This window comes from Dendrobates tinctorius, unplaced genomic scaffold (genome assembly GCF_039654945.1).
Source record: "Dendrobates tinctorius isolate UK_male_01 unplaced genomic scaffold, ASM3965494v1 ptg000070l, whole genome shotgun sequence".
NCBI lineage: Eukaryota > Metazoa > Chordata > Amphibia > Anura > Dendrobatidae > Dendrobates > Dendrobates tinctorius.
In genome coordinates, this window is record NW_027361738.1 from 50,187,186 (window position 1) to 50,209,550 (window position 22,365).

The following is a 22,365-nucleotide window of genomic DNA, read 5'->3' on the forward strand; positions in this document are numbered from 1 at the left end:
AAGTGGCTGCCTTACACACTTGATGTGCTGAGGCTTGATGCCGAATGGCCCAAGAGGCCCCTACCGCCCATGTAGAGTGTGCCGTGATACCGTCCGGAAGGGGAGAATTGTTGAGGAGGTAAGCCTCTTGAATGGTGGACTTGATCCACCTAGCAAGGGTGGCTTTGGAAGCCGGTAGGCCTTTGCGAACGCCTTCTGGAAGAAGGAAAAGTGAATCAGACTTCCGGAAGGGAGCAGTCCTAGACACGTAAATACGCAATGCCCTGACAAGGTCAAGCGTATGCAGAGCCTTCTCTACCCTATGAACGGGAGCCGGGCAAAGAGACGGTAGTGATATTACCTCATTGAGGTGGAAGCTGGACACGACCTTTGGAAGGAAGGATGGTACTGTACGGAGAACCACCTTGTCCTGATGAAAAACCAGGAAGGGTTGTCTGCAGGAAAGAGCTGAAAGTTCAGACACCCTGCGTAGCGAGGTGATTGCCACCAGGAAAACCACTTTCTGTGATAGAAAGCGGAGTGAGATCACCCTAAGGGGTTCAAAAGGAGGTGACTGTAGTGCTGTCAAGACCAGGTTGAGGTCCCACGTCTCCAACGGACGTTTGTAGGGGGTAACCAATCGGGAAACTCCTTGGAGAAAAGTCTTCACTTGAGGCTTGTTAGCAATACACCTCTGAAAGAGCACTGAAAGCGCTGACACCTGGCTCTTCAGCGAGCCCAGGGATAGCCCGGCGTCCAGGCCTGACTGAAGGAAACCAAGGACCTTTGGAAGAGAATAGGGAAGTGGTATCTGCCCACTAGATTCGCACCATGTGAAGAAAACCTTCCAGGTACGATAGTAAATCCTGGCTGAAGTTAGCTTTCGAGCCCTGATCATGGTTTTAACAACGTCCAGTGAAAAACCTGCTTGGGTCAAAACCCAGGTCTCAATGGCCACGCCGTCAAATTGAGAGCCCGAGTTCTGGTGGAAGAACGGGCCTTGTGACAGGAGGTCGGGACGTGTGGGGATTCGCCAGGGAGCGTCTGCTTTGAGTTGCACGACGTCGGCGTACCATGTACGCCTGGGCCAGTCTGGAGCGATCAGAATGGTGGGAACACCCTCTTGCTTGATCTTCCTCAGGACTCTGGAGATCAGGGGGAGGGGTGGAAAAATGTACAGAAGCTGGAACTGGGTCCAGTCCTGAACCTGGGCATCTGCTCCGAGCGACCGCGGATCGCGCGTCCTGGCCATGAAGGTGGGAACCTTGGCATTGAGATGGGATGCCATCAGATCCACGTCCGGGGTCCCCCAACGATGACAGATCTGACAGAAGACTTCTGTATGGAGAGACCATTCCCCCAAGTCCATTCCTTGTCGGCTGAGATAGTCGGCTTCCCAGTTGTCCACACCCGGAATGTGGACCGCGGAGAGTACCGACCTTGCAGCCTCCGCCCATTGTAGGATACGTGTTACTTCGGTCATCGCCTGGATGCTGCGGGTGCCGCCTTGATGGTTCACGTATGCCACTGCCGTGGCATGGTCCGACTGTACTCGGATAGGAGAGTCTGCTAGCAAGTGATGGAAGGCTTTCAACGCCAGGAAGATGGCCCGAATTTCCAGGATGTTGATGGGCATGGTCGATTCCCTTGGTGACCACCTGCCTTGCGCTCTGTGATGTAGGTGCACCGCGCCCCAACCCATAAGGCTTGTGTCGGTGGTCAAAACCTTCCATTGACCGGAGAGAAAGGATTTTCCCCTTGCAAGCGAGGTTGGCTTGAGCCACCAGTGCAGGGACCTCCTGGTGTTTGCTGATAACCGGAACTCCCTTTCGAGGGAGAACGGATTCCTGTCCCAGGACTTGAGGATGGCCAGTTGAAGGGGTCCGAGGTGAAACTGGGCAAATGGTACCGCCTCCATTGCTGCTGCCATCCTGCCAAGTACTCATGGCATACCGGAGAGATCTGGGGGACTTGCGGAGGAGTGCGTGAACTCCCAGACGGAGAGCCAGTGCCTTGTCCCTGGGGAGGATCACCAGACCCTTGGAGATGTCGAATAGCATCCCCAGGAAGGTCAGAGACTGACTCGGGGTAGTCGAGGACTTCTGTAAATTGACTAACCATCCCAGGCGCCTCAGAGTGCCGATCGTGATCGAGACGTTGACCTCGCAGTCCTTGAGGGTGGGGGCCTTGATGAGAAGGTCGTCCAGATATGGAACGACTACTATGCCTCTGGAGTGCAGAATGTCCATGGTAGCTGCCATGACCTTTGTAAATGTTCTGGGAGCCGTGGCGAGACCGAACGGGAGGGCCACAAACTGGTAATGGTCTTAGTTGATTGCGAATCTGAGAAACCTCTGATGGGCGGGAGCAATCGGTATATGCAGGTATGCGTCCTGTATGTCTATGGAGGCAAGATATTCTCCTTTTTCCATAGACGCAACGATTAACCGGAGGGATTCCATGCGGAAGTGACGAACTCGAACGTACTTGTTGAGTTGCTTGAGGTCTAGTATGGGTCGGACGCTGCCTCCTTTCTTGGGCACCACGAACAGGTTGGAGTAGAAACCTCAGAAGCACTCTTCTGCTGGGACTGGAACTATGACTCCTGCTCGCAGGAGGGAAGAAACAGCTTGACGGAAGGCCTGAGCTTTGAGCGGGGATTTTGGAGGGACAGAGGGAAAAAACCTGTGCAGTGGGCTGGTAGTAAACTCGATTTTCTATCCTGAAGACACTATTTCCTTGACCCACTTGTCTTCTGTAATAGGCAGCCAGACCTGCTGAAAGAGTAGCAGTCGTCCGCCTACAAGTGGGGTGTCTTCCAGAGGGCACGAGTCAGGATGAGGGAAAAGCCTGAGGTTTTCCTCCTTTAGGTTTTGCCTGGCTTGCCTTTGATTGCCAGTTCCTGTCCGGCCTCTGTGCCGCACGCGTGTTGTCCCTGCGGGGGGGAACGATTACGGTTTTGTGCTGGGCGTGAGACGGACCAGCCTGAAGAATTCCGAAAGGATCGGAAACGAGATTGATTACGCCTTTTAAACGTGCGTTTTGGTCTTAGTTGAGGGAGGGAAGTACTTTTGCCCCCGGTAGCATTGGATATCATTGTATCCAGCTTTTCACCGAAAAGACGGCCACTGAAGTTAGGGACTTTTTTTGAGGCCGCATCCGCTTTCCATTCTCTTAGCCAGAGAATACGCCGGATTGTGTTGGCGTTTGATGCTATTCCCGCTATCCCTCTTGCAGAGTCCAACGCTGCATGGACCATGTAATCTGCCACTACTGCAATTTGCACCGCCTGGTCCGCCAGCTGAGGATTTGAAGCTTGAAGGCCCTTTTGCAATAGATCAGCCCAAGCCATGATGGCCTTGGCTGCCCAAACTGAAGCAAATGTGGGAGCCAAAGAGACACCTGCCGCTTCAAAGATTGAACGAGCCATGCGTTCTACTTGTCTGTCTGCTGTGTCCTTGAGGGTTGAACTGTCCGGCAGCGAGAGAAGCGTTTGTGCTGCTAGTCTAGAGACTGGAGGGTTCACTTCAGGCGGATCTGTCCAATCCTTGGTGTCTTTCTGTGGAAAGGGGTATTTTGCTTCCAAATACTTGCGATTGGAGAATTTTTTCTCAGGCTGCGAAAAATGCTTAGAAAGGATTTTTTGAAATTCCGGGTGATTAGGGAAGACCTTCGATGGTTTCTGAACACTTTCAAAGGAAATCTTGTGTTCTAGTGCTTCCGGGGTTGGATCTGAAATATCCAGCACCCGAAGGATGGAAGAGACGATATCCTCAACTATCGTAGTATTGCTAGGGGGACAAGGGAGCAAAGCGTTCTCTGTTTCGTTATCTGAATTGGAGTCACATATGCCCTCTGAGTCCTGCGCATCGCTAAGGAGCTCCCTAGCGGGCGAACTAGAGCGGAGGTTTCCCTTGGTCTGGGATCGTTGTGGATATCTGCAATGTCCTTCTCTATCAGGGGACGGCCGCGGTGACCTGAGGCCACTGTGTCTTTCCCTGGAGGGGGAAGACCTATTGCTATGTGAGGACGCAGATGAACGCGACCTGTGGGTCCGCTTACGCCTCGAACTGTCGGAAGCGCCCTGATCATGAGACCGGACATCCCTTTGCTGGGTAACGTTCATAGCCGAGACATGACCCTGCAGTAATGTGGAGGTCAGGTTATCTATAGACTGTCATAGACTGCAACATCTGAGTCGCCCATTCCGGCGCAGTAGCGGTCGCAGAAGCGTTGGTAGGGACTTCTTGGGGTTCTGATCCTGTTTTTTGGGTACAATCCCGGCAGTGCGGGTACGTGCTGCCGCTGGGGAGAGTGGCCTTGCAGGCTGTGCAGACTGCATAAAAGCAGTCTTGCCTGGTTCTTTTCCTTGAGCCCGACATAGTACCTAGGCTGATTAGTGGAGGCCCTACAGGGGTATCTACGCAGAGGAAAGGAGTAGGAGAGCGCTATAGGGTATAGGAATTCACAGCTGAGTACCAAGGACCCAGCTGTGATCTTACCCCACCGGTGCTCCCCCTTAGGTCCAGCGGTGATAAGTCCCACGTTCCGTGCCCCCCGGAGACTCTGTGCTGCGTTCCTCCAGGTGCAGCAAGATGGCCACCGGATTCTGAGGTGGAGAGGGAAGGGGGCGGAGAGCTGGAAAAGGGCACGCTGGGCCATGTAAAAGCGCGCCCTTCCTGCCTCGATCCGCCCCTTCTATGACACTACAGTGTCATTTTCTTCATCCGGGGGGCGGGAATGGGGCGGCGACTTCGGCTAGGCCGGAGCCTCAGCCTAAATTTGAGGGCTCCAGGACGGCGCGGTCGTCCGCGGGGGGGGGGGGGGGGGGTCGGAATTAAACCAGACCCCCCCAGAATGAATGGAGGGCTGGCGGTGGGGCCATGTATGTGACTGGGGCCCTGTGGAGGGTCCCTTGGGGCGCCATTGCTGCAGAGACCGGGGCGCAGGGAGCCCGGTCTCTGATAAGTGCCGTGCCTCTCTGCACCTCCCCCCGGTCCCAAAAGGAGCCCACAGGTGGACTGGGGTCCCTGGAGCCTGGTACAGGCCCTACCTGCGGTGTCTCAACCTAATACCCCCAGAGGGGGATTAGGGAGGGTGCTGCTGTCACCGTCAGGGGGCTTCATCGTCGCCTCGACCTCGACCCAGAGCCAGAGCCGGACGGAACTGAGGAAGGAGGGGGGTCTCGACCTCGAACCAGTACCCGAGGGACTGGTGAGGGAGCGACATGGGGAATAGCCACCTCGACCTCAACTGGGTACCCCTAATGGGGGACCGAGGAGGGAGCCATGCCGGGAGTCTCGCTGGAAACCCTCTTTTCTTCATCTGTAGTCCTTTGGAAAAAAATCCAGGAAAAAGACGGAGTAAAAAAATCTTAGGTGTGCCTCCTGCGACACTAAGCAAAAACTGGAGAAGGCTGACGCCGTCCAGGGGTGTATACTGCAGAGGAGGAGCCAAAGTTAATCTTTTTCAGATTATGCATAGTGTCGCCTCCTAGTGGACAGCAGCATAACATCCACGGTTCTGTGTCCCCCAATAAGGCGACAGAGTAAAAAAAAAATTGATGCAATGTAGAACGTTACCTTATGCTGTCGCTCAGTAGTAAGAATTTCCGTATACGTGACATCTTCCTTAGTAACGGGCTCAAATCAGACATTTCGGCAATCCTTTTCATCATTCTGACCTATTGTAAACACATTGAAAATGATAATGTGCCAATAAAAAGGAAGTCAGAAGTCAAGAAAGGTGCTGCTGAATACATGACACCTTTACCCCAGAAATAGCATAAAGGTTGGCATTTAATGACTGTCGTTCTTGGATTTCATTACCTGATCCATGCCATTAAAGAGCTCCTGAAGTTCTCCGGCCGGGGTCAATGTACGACTTGCTCGTATAGCAGCATACGTATGGCCAGATTCTGGGATGCCGTTGGACATCTCCTGTGCGCTCATCCTCACTAAAACTCGAAGCCGCTCCTCATCATCAAAACGGGGACTGAGGGAATAATAAACTGTGCATTAGCAAAGTTTAGATGGTCCAAGTACAAAGTAATCAATAATGGCCTGAACTAACCAAATGGAAAGAGAATTGAGAGCAATACCAAGAAGAGATAAGAGACTACAAAATTACATATAGACGATTGGCACTTCATATATGTAAAAACATTAGAGCTGCTGTCTCTGCGCGCTGAGATTAAATAATATTCTGCAAATTTAATTTATAATATATAAATATATAGAGAATTGCTACAAAAACAAGCTAAAAATGGGATTAAAAATACCTGTTAAATATTTCACTCCACAGGTGCATCATGTCAGGCAGATTCCTGTCCAAGCAGAGAGATGAAAACAGCACCCCCTGGTGGAAGAAATGTACATAACATCAATCATATGAAAGCGGCCAGCTTTGTCCTGCCCAACAAATGGGAATAACAGGATTTTTTGGGTTGCTTACCGTAAAATCTGTTTCTCGGAGCCTTCATTGGGGGGACACAGAGACCATGGGTGTATGCTTTGCTGCCACTAGGAGGCTGACACTATGCACAAAAAAAACAGGATTTTTGGGTTGCTTACCGTAAAATCTGTTTCTCGGAGCCTTCATTGGGGGACACAGAGACCATGGGTGTACGCTGCTGCCACTAGGAGGCTGACACTATGCACAAAAAAAGGTTAGCTCCTCCTCCGCAGTGTACACCCCACCGACCGGCAGGGAACTCCTCAGTTAGTGAGAAAGCAGTAGGAGAAGTAACAGAATAGAGTGAAAACAGAACAAACAACTCAACTGTAACCAACCAAAGTAAGAACAGGAGTTGTAGAACATGGGAGGGTGCTGTGTCCCCCAATGAAGGCTCCGAGAAATAGATTTTACGGTAAGCAACCCAAAAATCCTGTTTTCTCGTTCGCCTTATTGGGGGACACAGAGACCATGGGACGTCCCAAAGCAGTCCCTGGGGTGGGAAAAAACTTCCATCAGGCCAGTGGACTCACCACCGCTGCCTGCAGAATCCTTCTACCTAGGCCGGCGTCTGCCGAAGCGTAGGTGTGGACTTTGTAGAATTTTCACAAACGTGTGAACCGATGACCAGGATGCAGCTTTGCAAAGCTGCAGCGCGGAGGCTCTGTGGCGTACCGCCCAGGAAGCACCCACTGCCCGGGTAGATTGCGCTCGATGCTTAACCCGGAAGGCCTCCAAAATTGCCGATCTGATCCAGCGAGCAATAGTAGCTTTGGAAGCCGGGTGACCTTTCCGCGCCCCATCTGGAATGACGAAGAGAGAGTCTGTCTTCCGCAAAGGGGTCGTCCTAGCTAGGTAGACCTTCATCGCCCTGACCAAGTCCAGCTTGTTCAAGGACCGCTCCCGAGGATGAGCTAGACCCGGACAAAATGACGGGAGAACAATGTCCTCATTCAGGTGGAAAGCTGACACCACCTTAGGAAGGAAAGAGGGCGGAGACCGCAGAACTACCTTGTCCTGGTAGAGTACCAAGACAGGAGAGCGGCAAGAGAGGGCCGCCAATTCCGACACGCGCCGGATGGAGGTGATGGTTACTAGGAAGGCTACTTTCCATGAAAGGAGAGATAGAGAAACTTCCCTGAGAGGTTCAAAGGGAGGACCTTGCAGAACCTTGAGAACCAAATTAAGATCCCAAGGATCTACGGGCGCTCGGTACAGAGGAGCCGCATGAGCCACACCTTGAAGGAAGGTTTTGACCTGAGGACGGGAGGCCAACGTCTTCTGAAATAAAACGGACAGCGCCGAAACTTGACCTTTTAAAGAGCTGAGGGCAAGGCCTGCATCAAGCCCTGCCTGAAGAAACGCCAGGACAGAAGGGAGCGAAAAACGCATTGGCGGAATGTCGTTGGCCTCGCACCAAGTGAAATAGGCCTTCCAAGTACGGTAATAAATTTTGGAAGACTATGGCTTTCTGGCCCGGATCATGGTCTGAATAACTCGATCCGAAAAGCCTGATCGTTTCAAAACCTCGGTCTCAACAGCCACGCCGTCAAATTGAGAGGCCGAGAATTGGGGTGGCAAATCGAACCTTGAGACAGCAGATCTGCCCTGTCTGGAAGCTTCCGGGGGGCGTCAGCGAGAAGGTTAAGGCGTCCGCGAACCAAGACCTTTTGGGCCAATTCGGGGCGATGAGGATGACTGGAATTCCTTCCGCCTTGATTACCTTCAACAACCTGGGAAGAAGAGGCAGGGGAGGGAACAGGTAGGGGAGCTCGAACTGCGACCAAGGAATGGCCAGAGCGTCGGCGCCCACTGCGAGGGGATCTCGAGCCCTGGATACAAACTGTGGGACTTTCCTGTTGAGGAGAGAAGCTAGCAGATCTACGTCCGCGGTTCCCCAACGACGGCAAAGCTGAAGAAATACCTCCGGATGTAGGGACCACTCTCCCGCCGCAAGACCCTCGCGGCTGAGAAAATCGGCGGTCCAGATGTCCACGCCGGGAACGTGCACCGCGGATATAGCCGGGACTGAAACCTCTGCCCAATTTAGAATCTTGGACACCTCTGCCAGGGCTGAGACACTCCGTGTCCCCCCCTTGGCGGTTGACATATGCCACCGCTGTGGCATTGTCTGTCTGAATCTGGATAGTCAGGCCCCTGAGAAGTCTCTCTCAGTGAACGAGAGACAGATAAATCGCTCGTATCTCGAGAACGTTGATCGGCAGGGCTGACTCCTGCGTTGACCACCGACCCTAAACAGTGTGTTCGCGGAACACTGCTCCACAGCCGAGATGCTGGCAAACGGCGTCACAAGCTGCCAGTGAATGGGGAGGAAAGACCGTCCTAGGGAGATGAGTGGAGACGTCAGCCACCAATTGAGGGACTGCTTGACCCGGTATGAAAGACGAACTGGGCGGTCCAAAGAAAAAAAACAGACCTGTTCCACCGAGACAGGATGGCGTGTTGGAGAGGTCTGGTGTGAAATTGGGCAAAGGGAACCGCCTCTGTCGCTGCCTCCATCTTTCCTAGGACTTTCATTATTGTCCGGAGAGATGGAAGTCGTAAGATCTGTAGCGATCGTACATCCCGCTGCAGGGAGCAAATCTTTTCTTGTGGGAGAAAAACCCTTGATCGACGAGTGTCGAACAATAGACCCAGAAACACAAGACATTGTGTCGGAACCAGGCAGGACTTCTTTTTGTTGATGAGCCACCCGAAATTGGACAGGGTGTCGAGGACGATGGTAATACTTTGGTGAGCTTGATGAAAGGACGGAGCTGTGATCAGAATGTCATCGAGGTACGGAAAAAGAACAAGACCTCTGATTCTCAACAAGGCCATCAACGCCGCCATGATCTTTGTAAACACTCTGGGTGCGGAGGCGAGACCGAACGGTAGTGCAGCAAACTGGTAATGTTCCTGGCAAATCGCAAAACGCAGGAATTTCTGAGGGCCGGAGAATATGGGAACGAGTAGATAGGCATCTTAGATGTCTATTGAACACATGAACTCCTGCGTTTCCATGGAAGCGATTACTGACCGAAGAGACTCCATTCGGAAATGACGCAGTCGGACTCTCTTGTTGAGTAACTTGAGGTCCAAGATGGGGCGAACTGTACCGCCTTTTTTCGGTACCACGAACAGGTTTGAATAAAACCCTGTGAAACGTTCTGATTCGGGAACGGGCACTATCACTCCGGAATTGAGGAGATAGGCGATGGACGCAAAGAACCCCGGAACTAAGGCGGGATCTTTTGGAGGTCAGGACTCGAAGAAACGATCCCGGGGATGAGAAACGAACTCTATCGTGTATCCTGATGATACAACCTCCCTGACCCAAGCGTCCTCTACTGAGGCAAGTCAGACGTCTCTGAAGAAAGGGAGTCGACCTCCTAATTGGGAAGGACCCTCGAGAGTTCGTTGATAGTCATGCTGATGTGGACCGTCCAGATCTGGATCTGGAGGATCTGCCCTGGGAGTTGTGAGATTGCCAGGAGGGAATGGGTCTGAAGGACACCTTTTCTCTATCCTGGCGTGCCTGCGGTCTCTGTTGGTTAGAGAAGTTGTCTGCCACATTGAAGAGGCGGAAAGTCCGAAAGGGCTGAAACTGACGTCTTAACGGAGGTCTGCGAGGCTTGGACTGAGGGAGGAGGGAACTCGTGCCTCCAGCGGCGTCCTTAATAATCTGGTCCAGCTGGGATCCGAAGAGACACGCTCCCTGAAAAGGCAGATTGGTAAGGGACCTTTTTTGAAGCCAAATCCGCCTGCCAAGCCTTGAGCCAAATTGAACGTCGGATTGCTACCACGTTGCTTGACGCCTGAACTGCGCAAGACGCGGCATCCAAGGAGGCAGAGAGCAGATAATCCCATGCATGAGAGATCTGGTTGGCCAGTTTGGCCAATTGCTCTGGTTGGGCTTTAACTAGGATGCCCTTGCGGAGTTCCTCTGCCCAAGTGGCTCTGGCCTTCGCTACCCAAGATGAAGCGAAGGCTGGGCTTAGCACTGCTGTAGCCGCTTCGAATGTTGACTTTGCTAAAGATTCTATAATTCTAACATTAGAATCCTTTAGTGACGCCACCACACCTGAAATCGGGAGGACCGTGTTGTCAGAAAGTCTGGACACGGGTGCGTCTACCGAGGGGGAAGCGGAACAGTTGTCGGTGAGCTCCTTGGCAAACGGGTACAGCACGCCGAGGCGCTTCCCTCTTTGAGAGCGCCTGGTTGGATTTTCTCTTTCCCTGGTAAGGATCCTGCCAAACTCGGATCGGAAAGCGAAGACCCTGGAAGGTGTTTCTGCCCGTCTGAACGAAACCTCCTGTTCTGAGGATTTCGCAGGGGAGTCTGAGATTTCGAAGGCGTGTTTAATCGCAGCAATGAGGTTCTGTACCGTAACCTTCACGTCCGCGTCCTGGTCCGAATCCAGCATTAAGATCTCTTCGGATGACACATCCGAAAGCGCTTCACCTGACTTGGGTGAGGAGGCACGGGAGGGCGACTGCTGGGAAGGACTATGTGGGGATGTGAGGCCAGGAGAGGATCCCGGCCGGAGGTCCTGTCTGGACCTTTTGCGGCTTCTGCTGGCTGGCTCAAATGGAGCATCATGTGACCTGCTGGACCCTGCAGAAGTGTCCAGGGGCAACCTATCAAGGACGGCTACTAGGGACTGAGACACCCTGGTGAGGTCTGCCACAGATTGAGAAGGAGACGAGGCCCAACCAGTAATGGGGGGTTCGCTTCCACATGGCGCAATAGATGGCTCCTGGACGGAGTCTTGCTGAATGGGGTTGCTGCAGTCCAGGCAGAGGGGAGTAGGCTGTCCTGCTGCCGGAAGGTTGGGGGTCAAAAAGGCAGAGGAGGGTGTCAGTCTGCAGATGCAGAGATACTCACGGTCCGGTGTCCCTAGGGAACGTGCCACACGACTTGTCGGAAGATGTAGGGCAGCGGAGAGCGGTATCCGGCTGACAGGCTGCGGAGAGCGGTGTCCGGCTGACAGGCTGCGAAGATGGCGGCGGCCTGAGAGGAGCAGGAGGAACGTGCGCTTTCAGAGGAAGAAGGGCGGAGCTAGCCGCCGAAGCTGAAGGAAGGCACCGCCCGCTGGCCAAGAACAGGCTAGGATCAAAGAGAGCGGTGGGCAGGCCTAGAACGGGCGGGAGAGAAGCCCGCTTAGGAGAAGGGGGCGGGGGGCGTGGCCGCAACGCAGAAGAAGGCCCGAAATGAAGCCGGGGCCTAAATTAATAGCGGCGGCCGCCTGTCAGCGAGGGGCGGCGCGGAGGTCCCGCAGCGCTGCCGCGGCAACCGTTCTGCAGAACGCCGCTGATATCTGCTGCGCCAAGGACTAAAGGCGGGGCAAAACGCCGGGCAAGACCCCTACTGATGCCAGGGCCAGGAGTAATTGCGGCAGCTGCAGTGGCCGCTTTGAACAATATTGGAGCCGCCGAGATGCCCATCTAGGTATGAGGAGGACGCGACTCGGACCCCATACTTACCTCCGTCTTGTATTCAATAAAGGTACCTCATTATCCCACGCTGTCTGATCTGTCTCTTGTTGTGGCGGCGTCTCATCCAAACCGACAGGCTCTGGTGGGCGAGTGGGTGGGAGACGGGGAGCGAGGACCATCTGGATCGCTGGCACGCACCCGTGCTGAGCTCTTGGTCCCGCTGTGGAGAGCTATGAGGATACGGGGTGGCAGTACACGCCGTACTCAAAGCCTCCTTGTGGGAGTACAGTTGTACTATTCACACTGTATCCCTCCAGAACCTGAAAGGGAACGACGCACATCGAGGTAGATAAGGGTCTAATGAAAGACCCGTGTCCACCTCCTACTGACACTAAGCTAAACTGAGGAGTTCCCTGCCCGTCGGTGGGGTGTACACTGCGGAGGAGGAGCTAACCTTTTTTTGTGCATAGTGTCAGCCTCCTAGTGGCAGCAGCGTACACCCATGGTCTCTGTGTCCCCCAATAAGGCGAACGAGAAATGTTAGCTCCTCCTCCGCAGTATACACCCCACCGACCGGCACCAATTTCCTCAGTTAGTGAGAAAGCAGTAGGAGAAGTAACAAAACAGAATGAAAACAGAACAGACAACTCAACTGTAACCAACCGACAACCATAAGAACAGGAGTTGTAAAACATGGGAGGGTGCTGTGTCCCCCAATGAAGGCTCCGAGAAACAGATTTTACGGTAAGAAACCCAAAAAATCCTGTTTTCTCGTTCGCCTTATTGGGGGACACAGACCATGGGACGTCCCAAAGCAGTCCCTGGGGTGGGAAACAAACTTCCATCAGGCCAGCGGACTCACCACCGCGGCCTGCAGAATCCGTCTACCTAGGCTGGCGTCCGCCGAAGCGTAGGTGTGGACTCTGTAGAATTTCAGAAACGTGTGAACCGATGACCATGTTGCAGCTTTGCAAAGCTGCAGCGCGGAAGCTCTGTGGCGCACCGCCCAGGAGGCACCCACTGCCCGAGTAGAGTGGGCCCTGATCCCCGGAGGGGCTCCGCGACGCTTAACTCGGTAGGCTTCCAAAATTGCAGATCTGATCCAGCGAGCAATAGTGGCCTTTGACGCCGAGTGACCCTTCCGCGCCCCATCAGGGATAATGAAAAGAGACTGTCTTTCGCAAGGAAGTCGTCCTAGACAGATAGACTCTTATCGCCCTATCCAGGTCCAGCTTGTTCAAGGACCGCTCTCGGGGATGAGTTGGATACGGACAAAAGGATGGTAGCACGATATCCTCGTTGAGGTGAAACGAGGACACCACCTTCGGCAGGAAAGAGGGCGGAGGCCGCAGACCTACCTTATCCTGGTGGAGCACCAGAAAAGGGGAGCGGCACGAAAGAGCTGCCAATTCCGACACGCGCCGGACGGAGGTGATGGCCACCAGAAAGGCTACCTTCCAAGAAAGGAGAGAAAGGGAAATATCCCTGAGGGGTTCAAAGGGAGGACCTTGCAGAACCTGATTAAGATCCCATGGATCCACGGGCGCCCGGTACGGCGGAACCGTGTGAGCCACGCCCTGAAGAAAGGTCTTAACCTGAGGACGGGAAGCCAATGTTTTCTGAAATAGAATGGACAGCGCCGAAACTTGACCCTTCAGGGAACTGAGGGCAAGGCCCGCATCCAATCCTGCCTGAAGAAACGCTAGGACTGAAGGGAGCGAAAAGGACATGGGCGCGATGTCACTGGTCTCACCCCAAGTGAAATAGGCCTTCCAAGTACGGTAGTAGATCTTGGAAGATGATGGCTTTCTGGCTCGGATCATGGTCTGAACTACCTGGTCGGAAAATCCTGCCCGTTTCAGAACCTCGGTCTCAACAGCCACTCCGTTAAATTGAGCGGCCGAGAATTGGGGTGGCAAATCGGTCCCTGAGACAGCAGATCTGTTCTGTCTGGAAGCTTCCAGGGGGCGTCCGCGAGAAGGTTGACAATGTCCACGAACCAAGACCTTCTGGGCCAATTCGGGGCGATGAGAATGACTGGAATTCCTTCTGCCTTGATCTTTTTCAACAGGTTGGGAAGAAGATGCAGAGGAGGGAACAGGTAGGGAAAGTCGAACTGGGACCAAGGAACGGCCAGGGCGTCGGCGCCCACTGCCAGAGGTTCCCGAGACCTGGACACGAATTGTGGGACTTTCCTGTTGAGGCAAGACGCCATGAGGTCTACATCCGGGATTCCCCACCAAAGGCAGAGCAGATGAAACACCTCCGGATGGAGGGACCACTCTCCCGCCGCGAGACCCTTGCGACTGAGAAAATCGTCGGCCCAGTTGTCTACGTCGGGAATGTGCAGCACGGAAATTGTCGGAACTGAAATCTCCGCCCAACGAAGAATCTTGGACCCCTCCGCCAGGGCTGAGACACTCCGTGTTCCCCCTTGGCGGTAGACATATGCCACCGCTGTGGCGATGTCTGTCTGAATCCGTACCGGCAGTCCCTTGAGGAGCCTTTCCCAGTGAACGAGAGCAAGATGGATAGCTTGAATCTCCAGAATGTTGATCGGTACTGATTCCCGATCCGACCATCGACCCTGAACAGTGTGGTTGCGGAACACTGCACCCCAACCGAGGAGACTGGCATCTGTGGTTACTATCTGCCAGCGAAAGGGAAGGAAGAATCGACCCGATAGAATGAGAGGTGACGACAACCACCAGTTGAGGGACCGCTTGACCCGGTAAGAAGGAGGAACAGGGCGATCCAGGGACCGAGGCGACCTGTTCCACTTCGACAGAATGGCCTGCTGGAGAGGTCTGGCGTGAAATTGGGCAAAGGGAACTGCCTCTATCGCCGCCACCATCTTTCCCAGGACCCTCCTGGCTGTACGGAGGGACGGGAATCGTGAGATCTGCAGCGATCGTACTTCCTGCTGCAGAGAGAGAATCTTCTCTTGTGGGAGAAAGACCCTTGACCGACGAGTGTCGAACAGAAGGCCTAGAAAGACCAGGCGTTGGGTAGGAACCAGACAGGACTTTTTCCTGTTGACGATCCACCCGAAATCGGAAAGAGTGTCCAGGACGATTGACAAACTTTGGTGAACCTGTTGAAATGAGGGAGCCCTGATCAGAATATCGTTTAGGTATGGGAAAAGAACGAGACCTCTGACTCTCAACAAAGCCATCAACGCAGCCACGATCTTCGTGAAGAGTCTGGGAGCGGTGGCAAGACCGAAGGGCCATGCGACGAGCTGGTAGTGGTGCTGTCTGAGGAGAGAGGCGATAGTCGTAGAGAACCCCGGGACCAAGGCTGGATCCTTAGGAGGCCGGGATTCGAAGAAACGATCCCGTGGGAGAGAGACAAACTGTATCTTGTATCCTGAGGATACGACCTCCCTGACCCAAGCGTCCTCTACGGAGGCCAGCCAAACGTCCCTGAAGGAAGGAAGTCGGCCTCCCAATTGGAAAGGCGCCTCGCGTGTCCGACGATAGTCATGCTGAAGTAGACCGTCCAGATCCAGATCTGGACGGTCTGCCCTGGGAAGAGTGGGATCGCCAGGAAGGAGTGGGTCTGAAGGAAACTTTCTTTCTCTCCTGGCGAGCCTGCGGTCTCTGTTGGCTGGAGGAGTTGTCCGCCGTATTGAAACGGCGGAAAGTCCGAAAGGGTCGAAACTGACGCCTTAGTGGAGGTCTGCGAGGATTGGACTGAGGGAGAAGTGAACTCGTGCCTCCGGTGGCGTCCTCAATAATCTGGTCCAATTGGGACCCAAAGAGGCGCACCCCCTGAAAAGGCAGGTTAGTGAGGGACTTTTTAGAAGACAAGTCCGCTTGCCAGGCCTTTAGCCAAACTGTACGTCGAATTGCAACTACGTTGCTTGACGCCTGAACTGCACAGGATGCGGCATCCAAGGAAGCGGAAAGAAGATAGTCCCCAGCATTGGAGATCTGATTGGCGAGATCGGCCAAACGCTCCGGTTGCGCCTTATCTAAGATGCCTTGACGAAGGTCGTCTGCCCACGTGGCTATGGCCTTTGCTGCCCAGGATGAAGCAAAGATTGGGCACACAGCCGCTGAAGCCGATTCAAAGACAGACTTCGCCAGGGATTCTATAATCCTGTCATTAGAATCCTTTAGGGACGCCACGCCTGAAAGCGGGAGAACCGTGTTATTGGAAAGCCTGGACACAGGCGGATCCACCGAGGGAGAGGCCGACCAGTTGTCCGTGAGCTCCTTAGCAAATGGGTAGAGTACGCCTAGACGTTTTCCTCTTTGAAAGCGTCTGGTCGGATCCTCTCTTTCCTTGGTAATAATCTTCCCAAACTCGGAATGGAAAGGAAAAACCCTGGAGGGAGTTTCTGCCCGTCTGAACGAAACCTCCTGATCTGAGGATTTCGCAGGGGAGTCAGCAATATCGAAAGTATGATGGATCGCTGCAATGAGGTTCTGCACTGTGACCTTCATGTTTGCATCCTGGTCTGAATCCAGCTCTAAAATCCCCTCAGATGACCTGTCCGAAAGCGCTTCACCTGACTCGGGAGAGGAGGCCCGAGAGGGAGGCTGCTGAGAAGGGCTATGCGGTGAGATGGGACGAGGAGAGGAATCGGGCTGGGCATCTTGCCTGGGTCTTTTGCGACTAACGCTGGCTGACTCAGATGGAACAATTTGGGACCTGCTTGGCCCTGCTGAAGAGTCCAGGGGCAACTTATCAAGAACGGCCACCAGGGACTGAGACACCTTGGTGAGGTCTGCCACTGATTGAGATAGCGAGGAGGCCCAGCCAGGCATGGGGAGTTCACTCTCACCTGGAGCCGTAGATGGCTCCTGGACGGCGTCAGGCTGAATTGGGTTGCTACAATCCAGGCAGAGGGGAGTGGACTGGCCTGTTGGAAGTTTGCGATTGCACGAAGAACATGCAAAGAACTTGACTAAAGTGCAGGGGGGGGCAGTAGAGCGGGTACGATCAGACTTAGAGGTAGACATAGTGAAAAGCTGAGGTAATGCCGGAAGGTTGGGGGGACAGAGGGAGGAGAAGGGTCAGTCTGCAGTGCAGAGCTACTCATGGTCCGGTGTCCCCAGAAGCGATGCTCTGCGACCTGTCAGTGGATGCAGGTCAGAGCGAAATCCGGCCGATAGACCTCCTGAACGAAAAAACCAGCTGGCAGAAGATGATCCGGTGACGAGCTGGTGTCCGGCTAACAGGCTGGTAAAATGGCACCTGCCTGAGAAAGAGCGCGCGTCCAGGAGAGGAGGGAGGGCGGAGCACATTGCAGGGTTAAAATTCACCGCCCTCTAGCCAATAGCAGGCTGGGCAGGTGAAGGACAGGCGGTGGGAGGGCCCGGGAAGAGCGGGAGAGAAGCCCGCTTAGAAGAAAGGGGCGAGGGGCGTGGCCGCGACGCAGCGGTAGGCCCGAAGTGAAGCCGGGGCCTAAATTAGTTGCGGCGGCCGCCTGTCAGCAGGGGGTCGGCGCGGAGGTCGGAAGAAGGGGACGCCGTAGCCGCAAGCCGCTCTCAAGGGGAGGAAAGGAAAAAGGCCCTGTGCTCCCTGTCCCCAGAAAGGGGGAAGGGGGAAGGGGGGGGAATGCGGGGCCAGCAAAAAAGAGCATGGTGTGCCTATAGATGTAGGGTGACTGCGAGCGCCCGCATCCCTGTGCCATTGAAGAGGCCCCCTGTCCGCCGGGAATGAGCAGCCAGGTAATAAAAATCTATACTCACCCATCCCCGATCCGTTACCTGGGTCTGAAGAAGTCCTGCGTCTCATCCAACCGACAGGCTCTGGTAGGCGAGTGGGAGGGAGACTGGCGACAAGGACCCCTGGAGTCGCTGGCACGTCTTGGTGTCGGCGTCCGTCTGGCTGGTCCTGCCGCGGAGAACTGCAAGGATATGGGGTGGCAGTACACGCCGTACTCGCAGACTCCATGTGGGAGTACAGATGTGACTTTTCACTCTGCATCCCTCTGTAGAACCTGTAAAGGAACGACGCACGACGAGGTAGATATGGGTCTAATGAAAGACCCGTGTCCACCTCCTACTGACACTAAGCTAAACTGAGGAAATTGGTGCCGGTCGGTGGGGTGTATACTGCGGAGGAGGAGCTAACATTTTTTTGTGCATAGTGTCAGCCTCCTAGTGGCAGCAAAGCATACACCCATGGTCTCTGTGTCCCCCAATAAGGCGAACGAGAAAAAGGAGAACTGATGAGAGACGCGAGTACAACGAAAAAACTACAAGTAATAAAATTAACAATTTTATTCCATCAAGAATAGGGGGCCAGCTGGGAGGCGAGTGGACACTACCAATTACTATGGGTAAACAATATCGATAACTATGTGATACAGCAGCCGGGTTTTACCCTCATGATGATAGTGTACGATCACTGGCTTTACTATACATTAGTGTGTTGTTACACCCATTTTTCATTTGTCCTGGCTTTCTTACCCTTGGGTATTTGTGACTCACTCGCCCCATGCTCTATCAGTATGTCCTTGATTATCACCATTTCTGTTTGCGCTGATCATTGACTGTTATGCTTTTATGTATTCTTGATGGAATAAAATTGTTAATTTTATTACTTGTGGTGGATTTTTTCATACTCCGTCTTTTCCATGTGTTTATATCTTGGGAGTATTCCACCTGTTAACTTCTCGTGGTGGTTGAATTTAGGGAGAGAGGTTTTTCCTCTCTTGGCTGCAGTATTACTAATTGCTTTGACTTGTTCTAAACAAAAAAGTTACTGTAAAGTCTCTGAGGTCACCTGTTCATAAGTGTCCATGTTAGAGTCATCCGTTACAATGTGCGGACAGACGTGCATCCCTCCTGTCGTCAGCTCCATCTGTTGTGCTTGTTCTCGGTAGTTATAAGCGCCGCAGCCCATCCTACAGAAAACACTTGCGTCAGTCATCACACGGCAAAGCACATTAGTAGGAAAGTTACTAAAAGTAAGCCACACGACCGAGAGTCAAGTGCTGTCACCACAAAATAAAAAATCCATGTTGGAAATGATTTATGTAAATCATGCAGATGTAACAGATTGTGCTGGTCTTTCTAATGAACCAGAGATAAAGTAACCTGTCACTATGGAAAGAAAACATCCCAACTTGTTATTTATTTTCCTCCTTGATCCAACTTATAGGGGGTTATCCAGTACTATATTCATTTTTTAGTGCGGGCCTTCGAACCAAAAGGCAGTTCATTGCCAAACACCAATTTTGCCTAGCGCAGATCTCTGGTAGCACAGAGGGGGTCACTGGCTGACCCTGCGGCTTCTGCTGACATCACATCGACAGAACGGCGGCTTCTCTTCCGCTCTACTGATGGGCAGTGATTGCCAACATCACGATGATAGATAGCCGGCTCCCCACTGTATAACTGCAAGAATCCAGCGGTCAATCAGCATGATGTCAGCAGTCAGTCTGGAAGAAGAGCTGCTCTGTTGACATGGAGCAGCTGAATTGCCTGCAGGAGCGGTCAGTGACCGATCTGAGCTGGTGCTGGATAGGACAGAGGGGGGAAGTTGGCACGTGACTGTAAATGGGCAAATCGCATATGTGCAGCCACAAGACATTTGCTCAAACTGCTCAAGTTGTGTATAGGTGGGGGTGACAAACTTAATTCTTGCCCTGGGTGCAGGAAAAGTATTAAGTTACGTACCGGTAACGGTATTTTTCGGAAGCCCATGACAGCACCACGAGAGAGGGGATCCGCCCTATAGGAACAGGAAACCTACAGATACAAAAGGGCGGCACCTCTCCCACGCATCAGTTGGATTACAGAGCTTGAGAGGCTACCATGGTTAGTACACAACATATGATATATACAACCTATCTACCCTATTTAACCGAATTATTTCATACCATCTCCCACCTATGGTGATTCTATAAACAATCTTCTAAAGGAGTGCACCTCTATACGTGAACAAGGGAGGGAACTAAGGGTGCTGTCATGGGCTTCCGAAAAATACCGTTACCGGTACGTAACTTAATACTTTATTCGGACTCCCATGACAGCACCACGAGAGAATTACAGAGATGTAAACTAACTTAGGGAGGGACTACAGCCTGCAGCACCCTTAGCCCGAAGGTGAGGTCTGAGGAGGCACCCATGTCTAACCGATAGTGGTTAAAAAAGGTGGAAGGAGATGACCGCCTTACATATTTGATCAATTGATACTCCAGATCTCTCCGCCCAGGATGACGCCATTGCCCGAGTGGAATGTGCCCTCAGATTCTGTGGAGCCGGACCGCCACCTGCTGTGTAGGCAAGAGAGATAGCCTCCCTAATCCACCTTGCTAATGTGCGTTTTGATACTCTGTATCCTTTCCTGGAACCTTGGAAGGATAGGAATAATGCGTTCTCCTTCTTCCAAGGATCCGTGGCTGCTAAATATGTCAGTAAGCATCTTCTAATATCTAACGTCTGGAGTTTCTGCTCTTTAGGGTTGGTTGGGTTAGGGAGGAAGGAAGGCAGAACTATCTCCTGTGTCCTGTGGAATTGTGTTGCTACCTTGGGAAGGTATGCTGGATCTGGCCTTAGGATCACTCTATCCTGTAAGAACTCTGTGTAAGGAGGCAATCTGGAGAGTGCCTGTATGTCGCTCACCCTACGTGCGGATGTTATTGCTACCAGAAATGCTGTTTTAAGGGATATAATCTTTAGTGAGGCGGAATCTAAAGGTTCAAACGGACTTTCTGTCATGGCTGTAAGGACTAAGTTTAAGTCCCACGGTACGCATCTGTCTTTGTGTATAGGTCTCGATCTGGCCGCTGCTCTGATGAACCTTGCTACCCAATAATCTTTTGCAATATCAGCTGCAAACAGGGCCCCTAAGGCTGAAACTTGTACTTTTAGCGTGCTTGTGGAGAGACCCAATTCGAAACCTTTCTGGAGAAATTCCAGAATCTGTTTCGTGGGAATTCCATCTCTGATGTCAAAGTGAAAGGTGGACAAGAAGCGTTTCCAGGTCCTAGCATAGATATTAGTGGTGGTTAATTTTCTGCTTCTTAGGAGGGTGTCAATTAAGTTCTTGGAGAACCCTCTATTTTTTAACAGTGACCTTTCAAATACCACGCCGTCAAATGAAGTCCCGCTACTTGTGGGTGGCTGACTGGCCCCTGGTAGAGGAGATCCGGAAGGTTCGGCAATACCCAGGGATCGCCTATCGACATGGTCCTCAACCATGCGAACCAGGTGCTCCTGGGCCAAAAGGGGGCAATCAGTATGACTCTTGCCTGATCCTCTCTGATCTTCCTGACTACCAGAGGAAGAAGATTCAATGGTGGGAAGGCGTATGCCAGAGAAAAATCCCATCTTATCAGTAGGGCATCCACCACCAGGGGATTTTCCCTGGGGTTCAGAGAGCAGAACAATCTTTCTTTTCTGTTTTTCCTGGTGGCAAAGAGGTCTACCTCTGGCTGGCCCCATCTGCGGACAATCTGGCGGTAAATATTTTTGTTCAAGGCCCATTCTCCTTGTCTTAGAGCCTTGCGGCTTAAAAAGTCTGCTCTTACATTGTCTTTTCCGCTGATGTGGAGCGCGGTCAAAGATAGACAATTTTCCTCTGCTATCTGGAGGAGCCGTTCTGTTATCTGCATCAGAGCGCTGGAGCGGGTTCCACCTTGGTGGTTGACATATGCTACCGCTACCTGGTTGTCCGAGTGTATCCTCACATGATGGCCCTGCAGGTAGATAATGAGTTTCTTGACTGCCCGCTCTATCGCCAATAGTTCTCTCTGGTTGGATGAGATTTCAGAATTAGAATCCCACTGGCCCTGTACCACTATGTCCCCCATATGGGCTCCCCAACCGAAGGAACTTGCGTCTGTGGTTATAATACGGGTTATCTGTGTTATCCAGGGCACCCCTGACGCTAGGTTCTCGCTCTCAAGCCACCATCTCAGTGATGTAACAGTTGAGGGGCTTAGACACATCCGACCTTGTATGGAGCCTCCAAGGGACCTGCTATTAAACAAGACGTCGTTTTGAAGGGTTCTGGTATGGAACTGTGCCCACCTTACTGCTGGGATGCATGAAGTTAGAGAACCTAACAGGGACATGGCCTGTCTGAGGGTCATAGATGGATTATCCATTGCCCGAAGGACCTGCTCCTGTATCTTTTGTATTTTATCTAGTGGTAGCAGGCACCGCTGAGTGTCTGAATTTAGTATCAACCCTAAAAATTTCTGTATCTTTAAGGGTTGGAGTCGGGATTTTTCGTAGTTTAAAATCCATCCCAGGTTTTCTAACCTGGATTTAGCTTTTTCTATCTGGGATTTACAATGACCCACCGATTTTCCTACAATCAAGAAATCGTCTAAATATGGAATGATTAAGACGTCCACCTCACGTAAGTGAGCCATAACTTCGGCCACTAACTTTGTAAAAACCCTGGGTGCTGCTGAGAGACCAAAGGGAAGGGCTCTATACTGAAAATGACGTACTGTGCCCTCTACTGAAACTGCCACCCTCAGGAACTGCTGGAAGTCTGTATGGATAGGTACATGATAGTACG

The 22,365-nt window shown here is 52.6% G+C and overlaps 1 protein-coding gene across 1 annotated transcript in view; it reads right to left on the bottom strand.

Annotated features, from left to right (window-relative positions):
- Positions 1–22,365, bottom strand: part of PITRM1 (pitrilysin metallopeptidase 1) — a 100,686-nt gene that overhangs the window by 21,085 nt on the left and 57,236 nt on the right. The window contains exons 17-20 of the mRNA XM_073581644.1: positions 18,613–18,733; positions 6,260–6,336; positions 5,808–5,973; positions 5,562–5,662 (exon numbers count right to left, since the gene is read on the bottom strand). Of these exons, the coding sequence (XP_073437745.1) occupies positions 5,562–5,662; positions 5,808–5,973; positions 6,260–6,336; positions 18,613–18,733 (465 nt within the window). The remainder of the gene's footprint in view (positions 1–5,561; positions 5,663–5,807; positions 5,974–6,259; positions 6,337–18,612; positions 18,734–22,365) is intronic.